This window comes from Ictalurus punctatus, chromosome 7 (assembly GCF_001660625.3).
Source record: "Ictalurus punctatus breed USDA103 chromosome 7, Coco_2.0, whole genome shotgun sequence".
Classification (NCBI taxonomy): Eukaryota; Metazoa; Chordata; class Actinopteri; order Siluriformes; family Ictaluridae; genus Ictalurus; species Ictalurus punctatus.
In genome coordinates, this window is record NC_030422.2 from 3217359 (window position 1) to 3243922 (window position 26564).

The 26564-nt window shown below is 38.9% G+C and overlaps 1 protein-coding gene across 5 annotated transcripts in view; it reads left to right on the forward strand.

Annotated features, from left to right (window-relative positions):
• Positions 1-6693: 6693 nt before the first annotated feature.
• The window catches only part of astn1 (astrotactin 1), a 295200-nt gene continuing 275329 nt past the window's right edge, over positions 6694-26564 (forward strand). For all 5 annotated transcript variants that reach the window (XM_017471160.3, XM_017471161.3, XM_017471162.3 and 2 more), the window contains exon 1: positions 6694-7402. In XM_017471160.3, coding sequence (XP_017326649.1) covers positions 7120-7402 — 283 coding nt within the window. In that variant the 5' untranslated portion in view covers positions 6694-7119. The remainder of the gene's footprint in view (positions 7403-26564) is intronic.

Here is a 26564-nt window from a genome sequence, read left to right on the forward strand (position 1 = left end):
AAGCTCCGTTTGCAATTATAAATGTGCACATGCTGGAACCTTACTCGGCCATAATAGCAACAAATAATGAGGTAGGATTATATTCTACACCTCCAAATCTACAATGAATCTCTAAAGGATTCCTCATTTTGTCCATTTAGGGGAAGAGTGAAAGGTTGTAAGTAGAACCTTACAATAGAGGCTTTCCTTTCAGAGAGGGTTTTATAAGAATTTAAAAACCCTTAACTATATATAGAACAAGTGAACATAAGAATATGTGAATGATAAGAATATGTGAATGAAACTCTTTGTTTATTACCTTTATTTACAGCATCTAGATAGCTTATTTATTTATCTTGCCCTGTTCTAGTTTCTGACTAGCTCTGTGGTGCAGGGTATTTCATTAACAAATTAATAACAAACCCCTTTTAATGATTTTATAAATGAACTTTCTCATTTGGGGTGTTTTTAACTCAACAGAAGGCTGGCTCCTGCTAGATGTTTTTTCTCTGCTTAATAGAGAAAACGCCTTTCATTTAAAAAAAGAACAAGCTTATAAAATTGTGAAAGCTCTTAATGTCTGTGCATATGGCAGGAAAAAACAACACCAGGGGTTTGCACAGGGGTGACAGTACAGTCATTAGAGCAATTTTGTGAGGAGTTACAATTAGATAAGTAATAGAGATATTTAAGGTATTTTTATTCCAAACACACTGACTGAAAAAAAGATCCAACACTATGATCCTATTACAATTTATTATTATTTATTATTTATTAAGAAATGACATTGCAATTTATTTGTTTTGTTTGTACAGATATAAAATAGAACATCAGTGAAACAAGTAATAAAAGCTTATCTGAGATATCCAATAGAAGATACAGAGAATCCACAGAGTCCTGCATCCCCGAAGATGTCTTCGCAAACGTACAGTAACAGCCGCTGACACTGGAGACTCCTTCCAAAAATGCTAAATATCTCCTCACAGAAAAACTCCACCATATCAAGGATTTTTAATCTGTTTATAAGAATATTAATATAAACCTGTTCATTTGCCTTGCATCTGGGTCTGCTGTCAGTACTGCTGTTATAGAAAATTAATCAACACTTTCTGGCCAATCAGAATCGTGCATTCATTACCACTGTGGTATAACGACGTATTAATTACTGATGATTCTTATAATCTAAGAGTTATTCTCTTGATTTAATTGTGTAATTAAGACAAATTAGGTGTATGGTGCATTTATATTTATATGCTATAAAATAAAAAAAAGCAGAAGAAATGCAGTATATGAGAAGAAAATAATCAAATGGTTCAAAAATATCAGTGAGCATACAGTATATTAGATACAGTATATTGTCTTGTTAGCAATATGTGAGTGTTTAAGGTGTGCTGTGCGAGAGTACAGCCAGCTGAGAAGGCAATATATCATCTCTCTTACTAGTGCTATAAAATTTTTTATTTGTTTCATAAACACTATCCATAAAGCAAAATGATAATCCTGAGAGGAAATGTTTTCATGACCACGGGCTGAGCACAGTTCAGGTCTTTATTATTTGCATCTGGAAGTGCGAGTGCAATGTAAACAATATGGAAGTTCCTCTCACGGTCGAGTGCTAATGAATCATTCAGTGACTGCAGAGGCTGATTGAAAATGAATGCTTTTTAAAATGTATTATTCTTGGGGGGTTTTTTTATTCACTAGCAAGAATACAAAAAACAAAACAAAACAAACATAGCTTTTTCTCACGTCCTGCTCAAATATAGTACATATTGTTTTTCCCAGTTGTGAGATCTGCACTGATATGATCATCCTTATTTGTAGTCCATTACGCTGACTCCGTACTTGCTGACATTTGTCTAAACATTTGTCTATCCTCAGAACAAAATGTAATTATATATTTAAGACAGTGTTTAGAGAACAGGGGCGGCATGGTGACGTGTTGCCACCTTTCAGCTCCATGCTCCCCGGTTTGATCCTGAGCTCGGGTTACTCTCTGTATGGACTTGTTCTCCCCGTTTCCATGTGGGATTCCTCTTTTTTCATCTGGGTACTCCTCCCACTTCCCCAAAACCTTGCCGGTAGGTGGATTGGCTAGGATCAATTATATGAATGAGTGTGCGAATGTGTGTGCATGGACTGGCAAATAAACAAATACGTTTAAAACCTTATATTAGGTTTTAAATGTATTTGCTTATTACATTAAAATGGTTTAAAATTAGTCAAAATACAGGGATTTTTTAACATTTTGTGAAAAATAGTGACAGAAAATTGGCCCCAAGGGCATCCTCAAATTCAAATTCAAATTTTATTGGTCATACACACAACCATACACAGTACGATGTGAAGTGAAATGCTTTTTTGACATAAAAATATCCAGTTTCCAGTGGTAATGATTGACATGTTATGGGTTATATAAATAAATTATAACCCATATCAATACTTATTAATACATATTAATCTATGTCTTTTTTTAACCTACTGTATAACATATGTGTTGTTTAACTGTGTTTTACAGTGTTGTTGATCATTTCTAATTTTATTATTATTATGATTAGTAGTAGTAGTATTATTAGTATTATTATTATTGTTTTATGCCTTATAACATCTGGCACTACCATTGCAAATTAGCCTTCTAGCTAATTTGGGTACATTTACATTTATAGATGTTGATTAATGTACACTGTCCCTTTTTAAAAATAAATAATAATTTAAAAAAAAATACAACTTGATTATCAGGGTATTATCTGTATTATCTGTCTATATACAGAGTCCGTAATGTATGTCAGAGCCAAAAGAACAAACCCTGAGGTTAAATGCACTGTGACCCCAGAGACAGGATTGTGTCAGTTCTCAGATCTGGCAAAGAGAACTGGAAATCTCATCTCAGAACTTCAGATCCACTGAGTAACTTGCTAGACCCGACCATCCAGCCAAACTTATCAAGTGATGAAGAAGCCAATTATTCAGGAAGGTTGAGGAAGAACCTGACCCATCACACTCACGGAACTCTGTGTGGAGACAGGAGAACCTGCCCACAACACTCCACCAGTCAGGCCTCTATGGCAGAAGGGCCACTCTGCAGTAAAAAGCACATGACTGCTTGCTTATATATATTGTATGATCTGATGCAACTAAACATGAACTGGCCTGAATGCCAGGTCTGAAGGAAAACATGTACATGGTCAACTGTATCCCTATAGTGAAGCACGGTGAGGATGTATTTCAGCTACACACTGTGAAGCTTGTCAGGATGGCGGGGAGGACGAACAGATCCTTGAGGGAAAACTGCTCATAACATTCAGGACTTTAGATGTTCACATTGCAACAGGAAAGGAGCAAGGTTTCCAGCACAACAAAAACTACCAAAACAACATAGGAGCAGCTTTGAGACTGGCTTGTAAATATGAGAGACTCACCTGAAAATAGCTGTATGCTCTCCCTCTTAGTATACGATCCACAAATTCAAGTGTGCCATGACGTAGCATCATATCCATATCAATAACAATGTCCATTTCTCAACAATTTGCATATCCAATACAACTTCATACTCCTTATAACAGTACAAGTTCGACCTGCGTGCATTTATTTCTTTATTACTACGCATCTGCAGCTGTTTCCAAAACCAACCAAATTCTTATAGAATATAAGATATATATATATTCTATGAATAGAATTGAATGCTAAATGGTCAATGTATGTACCAATTGTGTTACATGTTATTACAAGCCAAAATGTTCTTTTAAGATGAGTTTCTCCCCAAAAACATGATCTGCCACATCTATTTTTAATATAGGCTACATGCTATGTCCTGTTAGAATGAAATCTGGGCTTTATTTAGCTAACACGTTCACACCAACTTTGCCAGCAAAAAAAAAAAAAAAGTCAGCCTAGAAATTCAACACTTTATAACCTTATTTATGTAGTCTGAAGAGTCATTGGATCTTTTGTGAAGAGAATAAAATCGTCTTTTCAGAGCCTAAATGTAAAGCGTCGGAGAGGGAACATGAAAGTACAGCGCACCAGTGCAGCTTGTGTACAGACAAATAAAAACCTATCCACCTACTTGATTTTTATTTATTTATTTATTTAAAAATCTTCGCTTTTCAGAAAGCTATTGCTATCCTAACACTGATACAGTTGACTATTCTGTATATAAATCTAAAAGTGTAATCAATCCTATAGATGCTTTAACCCCATGTGGTTCTGTTTATGATGGATGTACTGTATATAAACATACTTGGGGTTTTAAATAAATTTAATGTACTGTACGACTTTGAATTTGGAGTGCGTAATTTAAAAAAAAAAAAAAACAACAACAAACCCTTACTGACTAAAATATGCTTACTGCACTTCAGAACTCATACAACTCGTAATTTATTCAGTGGCCTTTAGTACAGCTGAGACATGGTAGTCAATCGTGTACCTATTTGCCTCACTGTGATGTGATGATAAAGGTACAATACCGTTTGCCATGTCCACTTCAATTCTTCTGGGCATGCTGAGAAGACAGTCGAGTTCCTGAGTTAAAATTGGAATAGCTTCATAGCCTCTTTAGAATTGTTATGTGCAGACATTATAAACCACAGATGAGGCACAGATGAGAGCTACATGCAATGAAATTCAGAGCGGGAGGTTGGCTGCATATTTTGTTTTGATAATATGCCCAAATGATTGGGAAGTCTAATAGACATTTTATTTCCCTAATAACATGTTTAGCAAAGTACCTGGCAGAAGCACAGTCGAGCAGTACAGAGGTGACTTCCATCATGTGTATTCATGCCTATTTATGTTCAAATAGCAGCTGTACCATTTGCCCAAGGTTCCCCAAAGTACTAATTTGGCTGCATTTTCAATTTTTAATTTCATGGGATGTGCCCTATTTTGTTAAACCACCCAGTTGGAGTTTTGTAGCATGGTTGCATGTTTAGCAGGGTTGCTTGACAATGCCTCATAGCCTTACTTTGTAAGTCACCTAGCGGCCTAGTTTTCTAGTGCTACTTCTCCAAAGTCATGTGAATGCATCAGTTTAAAGTTTCCAGTAAGCATTTCTATCATGTTAACCTGTTTGCCTTTACCTGTGCTTGTGGTGTGGACCTTCAGTTCAGTTGTTTTCCTGTTGCACTAAATGCTGTAATTAACTGATCAGCCGAATCAGGAATGTTAAAGCATGGAATTCCTTCAACTATATTTCATTAAAAAAAAAAAAAGACCACAGACTGGCATGCACGGCTAAATAAATAGAAACATTTATTCACGTGGCATAGAGCAGTCAGTCGAAGCAAGAAAATTGCCAGTCACATAACACATGTAAATACACGCAATAACTACGAATCAAACTGAACTCATGAAAAATTCATACAAATAAGAGCAAGTGAGTTTTGTAGTGAAGTGGCTGGATGACATGTTTTACAATGAAGTTGAGGGAAAAAGGAAAAAAAAGGTGCTAATGCTATCCACAGCTGTAACCTTAACCTTCATACAAATTGAGTTATGGAAATTGTTATGAATTTCTAACAGTGAGGCCATGCTGCAGTATATCAGCAGTCGCAAACAACATTAAATCCACGACAATGTTACAAGTATACACACACACACACACACACACACACACACACACTGAAAAAAGCAGCAACAATAGGCTACATTTATTAAAATATGTTAAGGCAATTTATTTTATTATAACCCAAATAATTTAAGGGTTTTGTTTAAAAAAAAAAACCCCAAACAAACCAACTCATTGCTTACTATAATATAATTAGGATGACATTCATTTCTGTTATCTCTGTTTCATTTCATTTTGGCAGCTTAGTTTTCGATCCAGTGAATGTCGTACTCAAGTGAGCATTTCCTATTTGCTCAAATGAAAATACTGGAAACTAAAAGTAATTTCATCACCTATCTGAAATGACCACAACATCGCCTCAGAGGAAAAAAAAAAAAAGAAAAGGCCTCGCTCACTATGACCAGTAATAACTTTAAAAGTGCTGTTAAGAAGGCAGCTGTAGTTTAAAAGTGGGGAGATAGATGTTCTTTTCTCCATCCCTGACTGCCCTCACAGTTCAATTACAGTGCAGGTCAAATCTGGAATGAGTAGCGTGCCCTTTCATCCCAAAAAAGTGCTTCACAGTTTGTTAAAGCCTTGCTGCAGCGTTGGAAGCGGATCAAGGTTTCACAACGAGATCATTGTCTTGCACCTGCTCTCCGAGCCTTGCACCTGCTGTTTGCCTCGAAAAGCCACTTTCTGCTTCTTCTACTTCTCCAAGTGCAGAGATAAACACCTGTCATGTTTTTTTTTCTTCCCCCACACAGAGATCCCACTGACTTGCTTACACATAGTAATACATGTGCATAACATTTAGAAACGGCTCCAGCTTGCTGGAGAATGCTGTCCATGTTCTGTTATGTTTCTCTGTCTCTCTCACACACTGATGGAACCAGTGCATGATGCATGGAAATTGAATACAAATTGCTGACACGATATTAGACAGGTTACACGTAGCTAAAGCCTGCACGTGGAATCATACCATTTTAATATTCATTCATATTTAGTAAGCCACTTCATACTAATCAGTAAGAGGGGAATATACGCCGCGCTTGGGGCATCCGTCCATCATATCATATGGCACCATGCGCGCGCACACACACGCCGCGCGCGCGCGCGCGCACACACACACACACACACACACACACACACACACAGAGGCAATTTAGACACGACAATCTACCTGTATTTAAAAATAATGTTAAATGAATGCAATTTTAACAACACTGCATGCTGTAATTTATGCATGATTGTTGAAGTGGAATATACAAATGGAAGTGGTGCAATCAGGCCTATTTTGGTCAGGCACATCCTCCGCGTCCTCAGTGCAGCGCCAGAGAAGCGTTCAAATGGCTGCGCGTGGGGAGGCTGAGTGAGGAGCTGAGTGTGAGGCTGAGGCTGCTCTAGGATCCCATCGTCGCTAAACCGCGCTTAAACACCAACGAAATTCATTACTCATTCCGATCCGTACTCAGTATTTAATCGCTGTTCGGTGTCGGAATCCTGCGCTTTTCTCCTCCTCCTTCTCCCGCCTGTGATAGAGAGATAGATAGATAGATAGAGAGATAGACTCGCGCGCGGGAAGCCGCAGAAAAATGGCTCCGCGCTCTCGTGCTCTCGCGGCTGTCCTCGTGCTGGTTTTCTTCTCGGCGTCTCGCGGTCTGACCGGCGACGACGACCCGTCTCAGGACGCCGAGTGCAAGACGAAAAGCGTGACGGTGTCGGCGCTGCCGTTTCTCCGGGAGAATGACCTGAGCATCATGCACAGCCCGTCGGCCTCCGAGCCCAAGCTGCTGTTCTCCGTGCGCAACGACTTCCCCGGAGACATCGCGGTGGTGGACGACCTGGAAAACACAGAGCTGCCCTTCTTCGTGCTTGGTAACGTGTCATTATTTTATTGTTTTAACTGATGCATTCTTCCTCCTTGCTGAAGGTAATAACCTACAATATGAAACCCAGGCCTTTGTTTTGAGTGCCACATTGTAGCTAAATAACAGCAGCACCCTTGCGTCAGGCCTGTCTGATAACACACTTAGGCTAAAAATAACTAAGCTGCTGTTAACATAACCTTGGTTTGTAATATGTGCAGTGTGTTAATCTAATACACAGCTTTCAGACAGACTTGTCTTCAGTTTTCTTGCAGAAGACGCATGACTTATTTGCCAGCTCTGTATTTGCTAGTTACTTACATTACTGTTTACTTACACACTTCCTGGACAGTCCTTATGGATGACAGTGTATTCTGCACTTATTTTGAGTTTAAACATGCTACAGGGTGTCCCATAGGTCCAACATAATAGGAGAAAAACAAACCAAAGCTTTTATTTGCAGAACTTGCTCAATATGGCCATCATTTTCCTCAGTACTCGAATTTAGACGTGGTATCCAGTGTATACACACGGTTAATGATGCCAGTTGTTAATGTATAGATGTTTATATTTTTGCAGACCATGGTGCATCTGAGCAAGGAGGGCCCATGCCTAAATAAAGCCTAATATTATCTGCATATACCTGTGCTGCTTTTTTATTTATTTATTTATTATTTTTTTCAATCGTATCGTTATTTGAAGTTGTTCCTCCTTGCTCAGATACGCCATTGGTCTGTTTAAATAAATAAATACATAAATAAATAAATATATTTGTCCTGATAATTCACCCCAAGCTACAAATTGTCTTATTGCTCAATTGCAGTAAGTGCCCGAATGCCTTGATTTAGAAATCATATCACCTTATTACACCTCGTGCCCATTAAACAGCCAGAGCCTTGCCCGAATTCACTTGGAAGGCATTTAAGAGCAAGTGTGGGGAGACGGTTGCTATTGACTGTAATTGAAATGCAGAAGTGAGAGGACTTGATCAGCATGTGGATTAAGGAGCGAGTTGGCCACTGTCCATGGTGCTGATATTTCACTCCTGTATTTGTCTGACTTTTTTTCTTCCATGGTGCTATGGAGTCCCTCACATGAGAGATTGCTCACTGTGCATGGAGCTGATTAGTGATGATTTAGTTAAGTCTTTCTGGCTTGTTTGGCCCGTTCACAACACCAGGGTCCCCGTTTAGATCTGTTGTGGAACTAGACCTTCAATGGAGGCTTCCTCAAATAGACGTTACATGAATCCAGTTACTCGAGCGAAGATATTTTTATTAAGCTTAATAATCTGGCTCAAGAGACCACCATTCTTTAGAATGCATTCCCCAATAGTGCATCTCAACATGGCTCAGGGTGCAAGAGTTTTTATAGCATCAGACTTGCATGTGCATTTGAATACAGAACAAAGAACTCCGCTTCTCCTTGGTAACAAAACATAACCACATATGAAATGGAAAGCTACTGCTAGAGCAAGGAGGTTTGATGATGATGATGATGATGATGATGATGATCTTGATTGTATGTTGATGCAAGAAGTTGCATTACAAAACACTGAATGGGACCTTAAAAGAGGAAAACAAGTAAATGTGCCTTTTCAGCAATGGAGAGACCTGAGAGATTTACCAGGCTTGAAAAACTGATTACTTTAATTAACTGCTAGAGACCTCCTAGTTTCTGCCAAATTTTGTTTATCCTCCCCAGCCTCGTGCTCCCAGGATTGACTGCGGATCCATAAAGACCCTGTTCAGTATAAAGAAGTTGCTGAAAATGAATGAATTTCTGGTCTGTTACTTCCTTTGGAGTCTTCACATCAGAATCTTTGTCAAGCAAATCTTGCGAGTAATCTGGCTTGGCACTGAGAGACTGACTCACATTTGAATAATATGAAAGTTAGGCAAATTAATGGTGCAGGCATTAGTGCACTATTAGTCAGATCATGGAAAATAGGTAATCAGAATATGTGCATAGATTACAGCGTGTTCACAATATGGAGATCGGAGTATATTGGCTACTTTTTGTTTAATTGTAGCAGTAGAAGTATAATGTTTCAGTATGCAGTGAATCATTATTTCAGTAGCAGGCATTGGCACCAATCCCATTTGATACTTTTTTTTTTTTAAGCCAGTTTTTCTATCTGGTTGGATACATTCTCTTAATAATTTTGTCAGCTCTGCAAAACCTCAGAAATGTGAAGATGACATAGGTTCAGACAAGTTGTGTCATTCAACATCACAAATGTTTACAGCATAAAATAAGCCAGGGGATTGGTTTGGAAAATGTCAGATCTGGTCTGATACTGCTCCAGCGTATCAGGCCAGTATCACTCAGATAGCAGTACTCGGTATTAAACTTGCATCCCTTTTTAACCATCTAGTACCTGACCCCTGATAGAGAGGGAAAGAAAATGCACTAACAGTATGTGAGAGCTCCCTGATGATATCGTTTGTGCTGACATGTAGGATTGTTAACTACCGATGGTGCTGAGATTTTACCCTTCACAGTTTGTTGGTCATACAGTGCTGCAAAGAAGAATCATTTCTGGACAATGTACAGTTATGTATCAGCCATAACATATTAAAACAGGTTGCCTAATATTGTGTAGCTCCCCCTTGTGCTGCTAAAACAGCTCTGATCCGTCGAGGCATGGACTCTACAAGACCTCTGAAGGTGTGCTGTGGTATCTGGCATCAAGACGTTAGCAGCAGATCCTTTAAGTCCTGTAAGTTGCGAGGTGGGGCCTCCATGGATCGGACTTGCTTGTCCGGCACATCCCACAGATGCTCGATAGGATTGAGATCTGGGGAATTTGGAGGCCAAATCAACACCTTTTTGATGTTCCTCAAACCGTTCCTGAACAATTGCAGTGTGGCAGGATGCATTACCCTGCTGAAAGAGGCCACTGCCATTAAGCAATGCCGTTGCCATGAAGGGGTGTACTTGGTCTACAACAATATTTAAGTAGGTGGTACATAAAGTAACATCCACATGAATGCCAGGACCCGAGATTTCCAGGACCCAGAGCATCATACTTCCTCCCACAGCTGTCCATTTTCCCATGGTGCGTCCTCTTCCCCACGTAAATGATGCACACGCATCAGTGAGCCTTGCACACCCATGACCCTGTTACTGCTTCACCCGTTGTCCTTCCTCAGACAATGTTTGGTAGGTACTAACCACTGCATACCGGGAACACCCTACAAGACCTGCCGTTTCGTAGATGCTCTGACCCAGACAACTAACCATCACAATTTGGCCCTTGTCAAAGTTGCTCATCCTTACGCTTGGCCATTATTACCGCTTCCAACGCTTCAACTTCGAGAACTGAACGTTCACTTGCCGTCTGATATATCCCACCCCTTGACAGGTGCCAGTGTAATGAGATAATGTTATTCACTTGGCTGATCGGTGAATCTATAAGTCAAAGTTTGTCAAAATTTGGATTGTGCTTGCTAGCACTACTCTCCTTGTGAGAAAGGTGGTGACAGATGTGTTGGGTTTTGCTGGCGGTTTTGCTTGGCAGAGCCATGGCTGTGACAAGGTTGTCACCAGGTAGAGCTGTCGGAACTAGTCTGAAACAGGAAAAAATGAATGGTGTTAGCTTAGACTTGCTCTTGTTGAAAAGGGAAGAAACAGACACATACACACAAGAGTCTGGGGACAGTAATGTGTGTTTCTTATGTCATCGTTGCTTTGAGATGTTGTTTCAAGGATGCTGTGGTGAGCTTGTCTTGGAGAAATTCACTGGCAGTGTGTTATGACTATATCCGACATTTCTTTTTTTGTAACTTTTATGGCTGGCTTGAAATGCTGAACATTATTTTCCAACACATGAAAATATCTGTATACCAAAATGGCAGGAAAATGATATTTTAGTTGAGAACCTCTTTAGTAAATTAATTAATTCCTTTTTTTTTTTTACATTATTGCCTAGCTAAGTAAAAAACTATGTTAAGGAGTGGCATCTGAGCGCATTACAGTAGCCTAAGGATTAGTTTTTAATTTAGTCAACATAAAACATTGGTGTCGTCAAGATTTTGACAGGTCTTTTCAAACATCATAGCGGCTTTTCAAACAAACAAACCTTTTTTTGATCTATTGATTCGTTGGTTCGTTCGTCTTCAGTAACTGCTTTTATCTTGGTCAGGGTCACAGTGAATCTGAAACCCACGAACCCTGAGTGTGAGGTGAGTACACCCTGGATGGATCCACATTCACACCTAGGGGCAATTTGTGCAGCTGATCCACCTACACCTATCGTGTTTTCGGGAGATGGGTGTAAATTGGAGAACTCAGAGAAACCCACATGGATACGGGGAGAACATACACAGATACTGCGAAAGTCAAATAAAAATCATATAACCAGCCAAATACACTGAGCTGATAAACTTGATCTATTATTAAAATTGAAAGCTGAGCCTGATGTTACATTATAATACACCTGTGATTCACTTGAAATGAAAAAAAAAAAAACATTATACCACCATATTTTTAATGAAAAACTACACAAGGAAAACTGCATGCAGTCTGATGCTGCACATTCACTGATCTTGGAATGCATGAGGAGATTCATATTTATACCTAGATACCCAGAATCTCAAAAGAATAATCAATGCATATCTACTACCATTGACATCCTTTTCTACAATTCTCAGAATGTATAATTTAAATGCTTTTAGTGTCGAATGCAAATGAATGCGATTTTTTGGGGTGTGTGTGTGTGTGTGTGTGGGGGGGGGGGGGTGATAGTATGGGATATTCATTGTAGAAATATGAAGTACCAGTTCATAATAAAGATCATTTATTTGAGAGTGTCTAAGGTAGAATGGTATTTCTTTCTAAACGGTCTGCTTTGGTGATTTCTGAGGACTTTGATTGTGTGCCTTTGGTGGTATTTTTAATGTGTTGGTCTTTTGGTCTCTTGTTGATGTTACTTGCACTCTCCTTAAGTGTTAATAAGAATGCTGCAATGATAAATGCATTATGAGCTAGAATATAGATTTCCTAGAATAGGCAGCACAAAACCCAACAGTGTGTACCTCAGAGTGTGCCTGGAGATGTGGGTTTCGTAGTGATGAACAGTTATCTTCCTTTTTGTTCTAATAACAAGCTATATTGTTGGGTGAATGTTTATATAGGTCTGGGAAAATCTCACGAATGCACCTGAACTCTGAAAAAAAATAAAGAAATGATTTCGAACTGAAGGTTAAGATTATTGATATTTATTTTATAATTCATAAATGATAGTTAACATTCTATAAATGTCTGTTCACAGCTTAAAAAGTCAAGATAAATAATCATGTCACGCCATCCTGTATATTATAAATGATTATTTATATATATATATATATATATATATATATATATATATATATATATATATATATATATATATATATATATATTACTTTAAACGAAAGTCAATCAATCCTTTTTTCTGTTCAATAGTCAGACAAATCATCATTCGTTTATGATTCTAGATGTTGTTGATATAATATGATATTTATAATATTATAAGCAGGAAAATGGTCTAAAAGCAGGAATAAAAATTACATTTTCAAATTGGAGGCTGTGGGTTTCCCTTATTTTTCTAAGTGGCATCCCTAGCTCTAACCAGTTTCATGCCTAAAGATAGGATGCCACTAAGTACAGTTGAAAAAGACAGGCTCCTGCATGTACATTTATTATTAATAATAATAATAATAATAATAATAATAATTATTATTATTATTATATGTTGAATTTATATAGCGCCTTTCCAGAGCTCAAGGATGCTTTACATTTTGTATACTGTGTTGATGTTCTGATAATACATATTTAAATATTTTAAACACGAACTATTTTGTTGATCCTGTATTATTTTGAAGGATATTCTTTAAAAAAAATAAAATTCTTTAAAAAAATAACTGACAGCGTTATGAAATTCTATATCATGATTAATCATCGAGATCGATCAATACAGGAAAAAAAGATATTGTGATCTAATCAGAAACTAATCAGATTCCGGCTGTCAGGATGTCTGTAATAAGCTCCAGCGCAGTGACGTCATCATGAAAACAGAGAAAAGCAATTACGCGTCTATATAGATGACAGAGTATTAAAAAAAAAAAATGTTTAAATGACCTAATAAAAAGACATTACAATAAGAAGAAGAAATTTAGTCAACAGCAAGTATTTTTCCAGTGATGATGATGATGGTGGTGTGGACAGAGATCAATCGAGTGATGAGATGAAAGACGAGGCTCGTGTTTAAATGCAGGGAGTGATTTTTTAATTTTTTTTTTAATCTTGGGTGATAAAAGACAGACCGAGACTGATGTGGATTATGCTGTAGATGTAAGTGAGAACTCATTTCCCATTGTAATCTTTTAAAATGTATGTAAATATTTGAGTATACATGAGTACAATATAAATATAGAGGTCGGTGGGACATATTTCAGTGGAATTTAAATGCACTTTTCTTTCTTTACTACATATATTGTGGCGACATATTGAGGAAAGCCCGTCGTTTTCAGACGTATGTGTAATAGAAAAAGAGACATGTGAATCCAGATACCGCATCTTTTCGAACTGCTGGTCATGCTATGTCAGAGGGCAGCCTAACACACTCCAAGGACTGCGTATTCTGCCCTTTTCCTCATGCTTCAGGGCACAGATGTCCATGATTGGTTAGCGTCACTGTGATTGACAGTGGGGAGAGAGTATGCTGTCCATCCCATCCAGAGAGCACGACAGTTTTGCTCTCTTGGCTCCTGGTCACTGACGACTGTGGCATTGCCGGGATTCTAACTCGCGATCTGAAACACTGACCACAAACATTTTCATCGGGTGCACATGGCCTTGCACCTTTAGTTATACTTGAACGTGTGTGTGTGTGTGTGTCTGTGTGCGTATATACAAGGATGTGGCAGTGGAGCATAAAAAGTAAAGTAAGTTTATCTCCCACAGGTACAAAAAGACTGTGGATACAAAACATTACTCTGGGTCATGAAGGTGTGAAAAAATAATGGCGTTCATTTTCGGATTCAAGTTTAAAGTTGTCGTTTCAAAGCCCCAGCAGCAGCTACATGAAAACATGCCTTGATTTAGAATCAAACTCTTTCATTTATATAGTGTGTCCCTTTGTGGCAATTTACATGCAATGGATTTTTAATGGCTAAGACAGATTGAATGCTAAATCGTAGAGTAGTTTTTAATCTTGGTTGTTGCCCCAGGTGTTTGCACTTCCTGTCCTGCTCCATGTAGCCTTGTTCTGCTATTATTAATGCAGTTTACCGAGCAGCCACAAGTATGTGAACAAGCTATTTTTAATTAGGTACATTAGCGTAATTGGTTCAGCGGTTGAGACACACACACTCATCAAACACATTCAAACCCAGGTTAGAGGCTCTGTCATAGTTCATTACCTCACGTTTCATTAAGGAAATAGTTTTACACAACCAGCAGATTTGTAATTCACTTTACCAACACGAGTAGTAATGAACAGCATGCGTGCTGAAACAGCTTCCTGTGGCTGTCTATTGTTGTTGGTTTTTTTTCTTAACAGCTCTTTTATTTTTGAAATAAAACAAGTGATAAAACATGAGATTAATGGAGTAGATCCATCCTCCTCTTCTGTTTCTTGGCATTCAGGCTCACTAGGTTAGTTTGTCGTTGGGATTGCGGCGTGGAATAGAGAAAGAAGCACAAAGAGAGGCTGTGTGCAGTCAGTGGTTGCCATAGGAACAGGAGCCGGTGCTTAGATGAGGCCTCGGAAGAGAAATGACGTTATGCGTTCCACCTCAGAATAAGTGCAATACGTGGAGAATATCGGATGCATATGCAACGTTGGCTGCAGTGGTGGGTTCCACAGCGTCGGTGTGTCCCTGCTGACCCGCAGGATATGCATATTCTTATTTCAGGTGCCTTAAATTCCCCCCAGCAGGACCACCGTCTGACAACAGATTGGAAATGTTATTTTTCTTGCAAATCCCATGTGAATGTCGGTATAGGCTAGTCACCAAATACTTTCTGACTTTTGCTAATGAAACATAGCCGCATAAACTCTGATGTAGGACGAGCTCTGGAGGGATGCAGATGCAGTTCTTTGTGTTTGCTATGTCGATATGGCTTCGTGATGTTTGTAGTTGTTGTACATGTGCTGTGTTACATAAAATCTCAGTGAGGGAAATAGAGTACCAAGATTAACGTTATTATTCCATATAGGGCTGCAACAACTAATCAATAAAATCAATAATGATTGATAATTAAAATAATCAACAACAAGTTTAATTACCGGTTAGTTGGGTCTATGACGTCACTGTGGATAAACCCCGTCAGTGACGTGAAAAACGGATTTCTATGAATAAAACGCATCTGAGAAACCGCGGCGGTCAGAGTGAGCTGCTGTGGGAAAAGTGCACGATCCAGGTCGTCCAAAACACGAGAATGTTTGTTTTCTATTAAGAGCTTTAAACAAACTGGTAAGTGTGTTAACGTGGCTCGTCGTGTCAGATCCTGCGACAGATGCGTGTGCTGTTTAACGTGTTCCAGACGTGTCTTCTTCAGCGAAGGATATCATTTATACCTTTTTATATCTCTATCTGTAAATGTTAGAAATTCACACCAGTATTTCCATTTTACATGAAGGCTCATTCAGACAGCGAAAGTGTCATGTATCAAGAAGGGAACTCTGGACTTCATTTCCCAGCAGCCACCGCACCATACTCATCAGTGTCACATGACCACATGCACCTGATTTACATTTCGGTTAACGAGCACTCTAGTATATATGCCACCGTTTGCACTGCTTTCCTTGTCTCACGTTATCGTCTTTCTATGCGTTCGCCCACACTTCCGTGTTTAGTTTTTGCCACGGTATTTTGCCTCGTGTTATGTCTTTTGTATTTTCTTTGTTTGTGTATTAAATGTTTGAAGATCTGCGCTTGCTTCCGAAATCACTTTGTAACGTGACAGAGCGAGTCTCCATTAAACTTCAATGAATGAAGGCGAGTCCACGCAGGCGCGTCAGACAGCACGCGGTAGATAGGGAGCACAATAACTCCGACTAAAATATACATTTTGATCAAATGTTGTTTGATGCTATATTCAGAAACAAAAGTAATTGCTTTTATGAGAGCAGTAACTGTAATGTGGTTATAACATGTAATTGTATATAAATGTAAGAAGTGTCGTACATGTACAGAATAAAGCTTCCCTGTAGCTGCCCGGATCAAATTCAAGGCCTTGATGCTCACCTACAAGACCTTGTCTGGAACAGCACCCTCCTACCTCAACTCTCTCCTGAAGGCTTAAGTTCCTTCACACAATCTGCGATCGATTAACGACCGACGTTTAGTAGTGCCTACTCAGCGTGACTCAAGGTCCCTTTCCGGAACCTTTACATAAACTGTTCCTCAACAGTGGAATGAATTCCAACCTCAATCCGGACCGCAGAATCTGTAACTCTCTTCAAAAAACACAGCTAAAGACCGACCTTTTCCATGAACACCTAACTAATCCCAAAAATACCAACACCACATTATCCTATTAAAAAAACACAAACAAACAAAATAAACCTACTCTGGCACTTACCCCTCTACTCAGCGCACTTTGCTTCTCTAGAACTCCATTAAAGATCTTGTGTGGTAGCACTACTTGTATTGTTCTCTGCTTGTATTTCCTCATTTGTAAGTCGTTTTGGATAAAAGTGTCTGCTAAATGAATAAATGTAAATGTAAACCAACATGTTAGTGTGTTCAGATGAGTGAATGTGTGTTACTGCAGAACATTCAACCTCTTACCAGTTAACACTTAGTTTGTGCGTTTGTTTTCCTTTTTTTTTTTTTTTTAAAGCATTTTTAATATAGTGATTTAACTTTAAAGCTTGTGGACAATCAGTTGTTTTTTTTTGTTTTCAAAATATAATGTTATTATTATTATTATTATTTTTTAAATCCTGTATACAATGTATAGCATAGCCCACATCAATATATTTAATACCTTTTTCACAGCCTTCAATTTGCACAAATTTGTTTGAAAGACTACATTGGGCAGAATGTGAAATGACATGTTTTATTTTTATTAATTAATTAATCGATTATCAAAGTAATCGTTAATTGCAGCCTTAATTCCGTAATAGAAGCAGATTGACAACGCTAGCTTGATAGTTTAATGAGGCCTGTTATGTTTAGCTTTAATTCAATGTATATGCATGCATTTGCAACACCTTCTGATGATATGATGAATATCGACGTTTTGGCACTAGCATACGGTGCATATCAGACATTCACTCAATGCTCTGCCATGTTCTGCACTGCGATTTAACCACACCCACCTCTACCATTATGCTATTTAAATAAGATGGATATGTAAAAAACTATGTTAAACGTATTCGGCCTCATTTATCAAGCTGGATATGGACAGATATATCTCTAAATTGTCCGTAGGAGCATCAACCCAAGACACTTGGTATTCATGATAATCTTGAATTTCAGCAAAAACCTTTTGTATCCTACTTGTGCTCCTGAGTGTGTGTAAATCTATACACCAACTCGACCTGAGCAACTTCAGATCATATCATTTGCATTTATTACTGCAGTCTTATATATGGAATGTTCTGCCAAGGTCAAATCGCTTGTTTTTTTTTATTAGGTTTACAGCACATGTGTTAAACATAACTGCCGTGGGCCAAATCTGGTCTTAATTTCTTTTGGCCTGCATGAACTTGGAAGAATACTAGTGAACCTTCCACAGTTCAGAGCAGATCCACACAGCACATGTGAGCTCACATCTCACTGTGCTTAACTAAAACTGACGAGCACCAGCTTCTTTCCCCATCCAAAGTAGTAACTCTAAACCGCCATATATACGTGCCCTCTGGTTTCTACAGTGGCTGGCTTGAGCGCGGTCTGAAATGCAGGTTAAAATCAACACCGCTGTGCTTGATGTAAGTCACACTCTCATGCACTTCTCCACTGAGAAGCACCCCTATAGCACAATGCTGCCAGCACCATGTTTCACCATATGGATGGTATTGGTGCCTGCTTTTTCTCCATACATAATGCTTGCTGTTCTGCCCCAAAGAGTTCAGTTTTCGTCTCATCAAACCACAGAATCTTTTTCCACATGTTGCCAGACTCCATTATGCTGTCATGCCCTTTACTCAACAGTAGCTTCCGTCTTGCCGCTCTGCCATGAATGCCTGATTTATGGAGTGTTGCCGAGTTGTTTCTGTCCAACAGGTCCTCCCTTCTCTGCACAGGACTATTGGAGTTCTTTTAGAGTGACTGTTGGGTTCTTTCTTACCTCCCTGACCAAGGACCTTCTTTCCCGGATGCCCAGTTTGGCCAGATGGCCAACTCTAGGAAGCTTCATGGTTGTGCCAAGCTTCTTCAATTCCAAAATTATTGAGGCCACTGTGGTCCTGGGAACACTCAGTGCCTTAGAAATTGTTTTATATCCTTGCCCTAATCTCTGCCTTTGCACAATTCGATTGGGGAGAGCCACAGATCATTCCTTTGACATCATGGCTTAATTTTTGTCTTGACAATGCAGTGTAAATTGTGGGCCCTTACAGGCCCTCGCGTGTGCCTTTCCAAACTATGTTCAATCAATTTGGCCAGGATTTGAGTTTGACACCCCTTGTTTATAGCATTTTGCAGACACCCTTATCCAAAGTGAATTATAGAAGTGCTTTGTATTGTCTAGCAAAAATGCATCCTCATGCTAGTTTGCAAGGTGAGGGACTAATTTACTTATTTATATTTTAAGAACAATTTTAAAATAACACAGTTTCCCTGTGTGACTCGCTTGGCGTCCATCACCTGAGTACAGTGTAGTTTTGTCTTTCTCCTCCGTATTCATGGCCGACCGTTTTCTTGTCACCTCACTTAACAAGTTTGACCTTTTCAGGTGGTCACACTGCGATATACTTCTATTGGCATAGTAGTGAGTCAAAATAACTTCCACTTCTGCCTTTTCCTTCACTGTTTCGTAGTCATTTTGTGTTTCCTTGCCTCTCTGTACTTTTATGGAGTTTTGTGGCCATCACTAAATGCAAATGAACTTGAATGTCTCAAGAATGTGTTCTGCACTTTTTACGGTAAATCAGCGTACAGAAATCGGCCTTTCTGAAACGTTTGTAAACTCAGCAGAAATATTGTTCGGCCCAGCTTTTACGCACAACTTTACCGGAAGATTGATAAACGAAGCCGATCGAGTGCAGGCCACTTCTAAAGTCTGTGATTTTCACAAGATATTTGTGCTCATGAATAAAGCCTCACTTCTCCACTTCTTCTCTGCAGTTGCAATCTTGCAAGTCACATGGTAATGTGATACAGTAACGTGGGTATATTCAAACCCAAAGTCTTTCGACTGTAAATACTTTAGGCTACAGTGATTTAGAGGCTTTCCTCGTATTAAAAAAACAAAAACAAACAAAAAGCAGTGTTACCATCGATGTTATTAAAATAGGGTAGTGGTGGAGGTAGGCTTGGTTAAATTACGTCGGTGGCATACAGAGCATTCGAGTGAACTCTGATATGCTGATATGCATTGTATGCTTATGACACAATTTTAATAATCATCGTGTATATAAAGTTGCTGGTGAGCCTTTTTTTCTGTGCGTCTGGGTTGACTTTATCACTGTTCAGGTGAAAATGCCAAAAAACCATCAAGGCAAATGCTTCTGGTCATCCTTAAGAGTTTTCTTTACGTCTGAGTGAGATTGATGAAAGGGTGAGTATGTGACGTGGTCTCTAAAGTGCACAGGCCGTGTTCAGATCTGTATGCACATTCACGTGGGTCTGTTCAGGGCCTACACAGGAAAAGCAAACATGGTCTACTTGTGCAAATGCTCTGTGAAGACAGGTTGTACTGCATTAAGCGCCGGTGGCAGTAATGTATGGCTCCCCATGAACGAATTCCTCAGGCATAGAGAAGAAAACGGTGAGATTGATTGCTGCTGTCACAATCAAGGAATGAGAAAATGACAAAATACAATGGCAGGCATTTAGCTCCTTTTGTGCGACTGAAATTGTAAATTAGCTGTGCTATTTTGTATTATTGTTTACAAGAGTGAGTAAGATTTCATATTGGACCACCAGTCTTTGTGCAGGGATTTTGCACTTTTTCCTTTTGTCAGCTTTTCAGAGGTAAAAGGATTTCAACCATCTGCGAAATATTTTTTTTTTTAAAAATTGCCCAGTTCCAAGTCAGCAAGAACCTTCCTTTGTCATGATGTGTGGGTTTTATTTATTTATTTATTTATTTATTTATTTATTTATTTATTAAGGAAAATCCAAATTGACCTTCGGGCAGTCACTCCATTTATTGGCTGAAGTAAACCGTTGACGGTGGCAGAGGTTGTGCTGCGTGGAAGTCTTTCAAAGCTTGCCACAATCTCTGAACCATAATGGACTACAGATGATGGGTTACAATGTGACCAAATGTCTCGCAAAATCCAAGAGTAAAAGTAATGAATGTCATGGTCATCTGTTTCTTTTTATGATATGTTCCAGTATTCCTTTTCACGGGATTTAATCGATCGACTTTGGTCCTTTTGTGCCAAATCGTGCCACACTGAAATAGTACACTTTTTTTTTTTTTTTTTTTTTTAGACAAACCATTTCAAAATTGAAACACCGTGAAATAGAAGGTGCCTGAGCTGTATCAGTAGCTGAGTGGGAGATATACTTCTGAGTGATGACTTTTGAGTGATACCCAAATTATACATGATAGGAGTGGTAGGATTTAATGTCAAATCAGGAACATACTGTCCTCTTTATGAAAGTTATTTTAAAAGGTCATCAGTCTCTCCCAAGATTATATATATATATATATATATATATATATATATAATATATTTCTTATGACTTTTTTGCTCCTTCTATATGCTGCCTCTGTGGCCTTTCAGAGAGATGTTGATGTACCTTCCTGCTCTCCTACCTCTCCATTTTCACCTGCTTTCAATTTTATCCACTTGAATGGAATTCATTTCTTTCTCTTCAGTGTTGAGCTGCTCCTGTAAAGCCGAGATCATGAGATTGCACGGTACATTTGTGGCGCTGTTGGAAACTAAGATGGCATCAGAGGGCTTAATGGACGGTTTTACAATGCCAGTATTACTTTTGGGTCATTCATGGAGAACAAGGTTCATGTGAGATTCACTAATAGTACAGTATGTGGCATTTCCACCTTTTCAGTTTGTTGCTGACGGAAATCGCACGTCTCTCGTTAAGCGCTAACCTCCAGTGCTTGCAATTAAGCTGCAACAAGCGATTATTTTTTAGAAGTAAATAATCTTTTGACTATTTTGGGATAATTTGCTAATCTAAAGATTAGGGATGTCACAATACCAAAAATCTAGTAGTCGGTACCGATACCACCAAAAGTACACGATACTCGATACCAAAGTCGATACCACGGTGTGGTATAAAAATAAAATTTTTTTTAAAAAAAACTCTCCTGGAGGACATCCTCCTCTGGCTGATACTGGCAAAGAGAGAGGGGGGGGGGCTATTTTAGTTATCAAACTGTCTGATAATGAGTAGACGTGCACTCCTAAACGCGCCCGCACACACACCCCTTATACTCTGAATGCAAGCATTAGTTTAAATTCACTGATATGGTGGCAGACCAAACAGATTTATTAAAAGCATGAACATTTGAATAATTATTAGTGACATTAGGCTACATTTATCTGACAGGACACGGGCTGAATGGAGATGCATGGTGTCCATTAGGACGTAGTTTATAACACTGCAATGCGTTAGCGTCGTTAACACATAACTGTCTATCGCTAACATTACATGGAGCGTAACGTTAGCTGGTTTCACAGCCACAATGCAGCTGCCTCAAACAAATATAATATAGGACCGTCTTTCAGGTGCTTCGTCAAATTCCAGGTGTTTCCTCGCTTTGTCTGAAATGAACGATAGCATCGGTTGCACACCGGAAACCAATACTAGCTTTCCTCTCTTTTCCTCTCAACGAGTCGGGGCGGAGCTAAACTTGTTAAGCTAAGCTAATCTTTTGTAGTTTTTCCCGTGTGCTTGTAGGCGTTCCTCTTCTTCACTTGTGGACCGACTAAAACACTTGCGCGTATTTGCTGCCCCCTTCAGGTCCGGAAGAATCGCAACCTCGGTACTTTCGTTACAATTGGTACCAACGGAGATGCCAAAAAACAAGTACCGTCCCGTTTTAAGAATGTTGGTACCGACTTGGTACCGAAGTATCGGTTCTCGTGACATCCCTACTAAAGATTGTTCCTTGTGGGTTTTTTTTATTTTTGATTTTTTTACTGAATTCACTGAATCGTCAGTAATGTATCAAGCTGCATCTGTATTGTCAACTGATATAGTCTAATTAAATTACCAAGCTTTCGGGTGTTTTCATTTGTGCATCATTGACGTGCTTATGTCAAAATCTGAACTTTTCAGGTTAGGCCATCGGCCTCTCGTTGCCGTCATTCAGTTCAGTCTGTGGTAATTTATTATGCTATTTATTCTATGGTACTAGACATGTGCATCGAGATCTCACAGTATGTGTGGGTGGTTCGGAATGAAGATCAGGGAGCAAAACGAAAACTGCACAGCCAGGGTGATGGCTATTTAGTATTAGCATTCCCTCATTTATTGATTTATTTCAGAAAGCTGAGAGCTGTTAGTGAAACATGCGCTGATTAGATTATTATTTTACATTAATGAGCATTCTTCATTTACCTTGATGGGGGGTGGGCCTTCCAAGCATTGTCGGGTAATATCAGATAGTTCGAAATGCCTGTGCGAACCATTCCAGCCCAGCTTCATGTCAGTTGGCTTATCTCTTGTTTTGTTTTGTTTTGCCGAAAAATACTGCTCTTTTTGTGCATTTTAAGTGGTAACTCATACTTGTGTAATCCTACACAGAATGCGGAATGGTTGACAGCTCTGGTTGTATAATATAAGATTATATAGGGAGCATTTAAAACTGACTTAAAACTGACTGAAAACAGGCCTGCGCACCACATGAGCGCCAGCACTGCCCCCAGTGGCTTTAGTAATGTATTATGTTCTACACGGAAATACAGACTTCCTGTATAACTCGTTTTCGTTGATGACGTGTCGACTATAAAAATCCATGTCTATGAATTTTCCTAATTGACTTAGTCAATTATGTGGACTGAATGTGGGCTGCGAGCACTTAAATTCTCTCTGCCTCTGCCCAGGTTGCATTAGAGCACCACATTATAATGCATCTGGCTGGAATAAAAACAGAGGAATTTCTGCCGGAATAATAACTCGATTAGGCCGTTATAAATAAAGACCTGTTTATTTTAAGGAACGCATTTGTTCATATATACTAACATGACTGTGCAGTAAAAATGGTCTGCATGGTGGAGCGCATCATACATACAGGGAAACTGCGTTTTTTTTTAAATGGTCTTAAATGTCTTTGCTGACGTGCGGGATATAAAGTGTTGCAAAGCATTAAAAGATGGTGTCATGGTAAACAGAATTGATTTATAAGCCAGCTTTCATCCTTTTGAAAATCACACCGGTTTTTAAACCTCCTTAAACATGGCATGAGCTAAATCTTCCATCAGCTGAGACATTTGTTTACAGCGTATGGATATATGCCGACAGACCGGCCCATCCTCTGTTTCTATAGTGGCATTTCTTTTGTCGTAATTGAATGACTCGTTTTTGCTTGCTTTGTTGCGTATTCTTTAATTAATGCAAATAATATAAAACAACCGGGTTTCATAAAATCTTCTTGATTTGGTATTCTTAATCCCAGACCTAGTGAACTTAGCACGAAGATATGCTTTTGATAAGAGATTACAGAACACTACTGTAAATCGCTCCGGATGAGGGCATCTGTTAAGTGCTGTAAATGTAAAGAAATAATCAATTTAAACTGGACTCTATATTCCATGTATACAAATGCAGCACGCTATACAGATGATATGATTTTGAAGTTGAGGTTTACTTTAGTGTCGTAGTAGTACCGGTGTACGGAACGGATGTTTTTTTTTTGTTTTTTTTTTCTTAAATTACAGGATTTTCATGACTTACCAAATTTCTTGTGTAACACTGGGATAAAAATTCTGCATGGCAGTGTTTTAGAAGCGGGGTTTTCACAAAACTACTGAGCGCATTGACGCAAAGAGCAAACGCACTCATAAATAGAAATACCTCATTTACTGTTCAACTTTTTTGAGACTCTCATGGACAGTCAACATGGAGTCATCCTTAATCCCATGAGATTTTTTTTTCAGTAGCAACCCCTTTCAGAGGCGATTGAAGAGTCTCTAAGTCCATGAGTGCTTTTATTCTGTGTTCTTTCGTGGCTCTGTGTTCCTGTTATCAACGATATGATACGCAGCACCTGTTAAGATCGGCACAGATCATTCACTCAAGTGACAAGGGCAGATTAATGCTATAGGCGGCTTAGTTAGCATCCTGTCACCCAGAATTACTTTCCATCTGTCTCTAATTCTCGGGTTCAGTGAGTTGTGTACGCTTAGGTTTCATTTGTAACAGATGGGTTGAGGTTTAAAACTGGCAGTATAAAAACTAAATAGCAATTCTTATGTATGCACGCAGGCCTGCTTTGTGCCTCCTGTAAATAAAGCTGGAACACTCACGGCAGATCTTTACATGGCTGATTAACCTGTAAGTAACCTTTTCTTGAGAGGAGGTTAAATGACTGGATTCGGCATTGAAGCATGCACTGGTTAGTCCTGTGGGACTGTCTGCCATTAACAGGAATGAGAAGACTGACAATTTAAACAGCTCAGGAAAACAAGGGAGGTGCAGCATGCGAGGTGCACGGCTAATTGCTAGCGGAAGGCTATTACATAAGGCCAAAATCAATTTGGCACGTGGGCATCTCTGTTTTTATGTATTTAAAAAATCTAATAAAATAAACGTTTTAGCTATTGGGTTTTAATTTCATTAGCAGACATGAGGCTATACTCTAAAAGCCATGATATAAGACGTATCCCGATACAGGCTCCAAGAGACGATATTTACATGAGATTCTACTGACAGAAATAAAATCGAAAAATTTGAATCCATTTATTTTAAAATAACAAATCGAACCCGTGCAATATCAATACGTTGTATTGTGAGAAAAGTAGATCAGAATTTATAATACAAGCTTTTTATTTTCCGCTATTACTAACATGTTGTTTTAATCTTTTTCAGTGTAGAAACACATTCATTTAGCGACGTCATTAATCTGGAAAGATTGTGCATTAAATGATCAGGCTAAATGACAAATTTGTGTCAACACTCCTTCTGCTGCCTGATATCCATCTGAAATGGATCACACTTGCCTATTAAGTTGTACAAATGAGGAAAAACAAATGTGGGTTTTATTTTGTACATTTCCACATCCCGCTGAAATTAATTTCTGGTTACGCCACTGTCAGCACAGCACACAGCGTACTTCTCTCACCTAAAAATGATTCAGAATTACTTGCATCAAGCGCAGCACACAGACGTTCATTCGAACGCACATTTCAAACTGTGGCCGCAGCAGCCGTGGTAGAAACCCGAGTGCACGTGTATACAGCGGTTTATAGTAACTGCCCTTCAGATGGCTATGCTATGGATCTGCTGGTCAGTGTAAAAATGTTGACCAGGAGCGTACTACGGGCTTTTTCAATATTGTGTTTTACAAGTTCATGCGAACAAAATGAAACGAGGCTGCTGGCCTTGTGTTTGACACGTGTTCCATAACGCTTCCTTCTGATTAGCATAACTTGCTGGACTGTTAAATAAGCCTGCTTTGAGGAAGTTAGGTTCCCACTTGCAAACGTCTTGCTCACAGACTTTGTTCCGTTCAATGTTAACGAAAACTATGACGGAAAATGTTCAGCGATGACCTTTTTTCCCCCATGACTAGGTACCAGGTACTATACAGAGTGGAAAGCCCCCAAAAAGAGTCGAGCCGTACCGTGCCGTACCATGAGGTGGAAAAGTGCCATAAGGCAAGATGATGAGGAGACGACACAGTCATTAAACTAACGGTGACTATATCAACATGCAATACTGTTGATGAAAAGATAAGACTAAAATGTAGTTTAAAAAAAAAAAACTTTACCAGTTTTAGTCGACAAAAAAGAGGAGACAAAATATTATAGATTTTTTTAATATCTAATATATAAGGGACTTGTGCATGTGTGTGTGTGTGTGTGTGTGTGT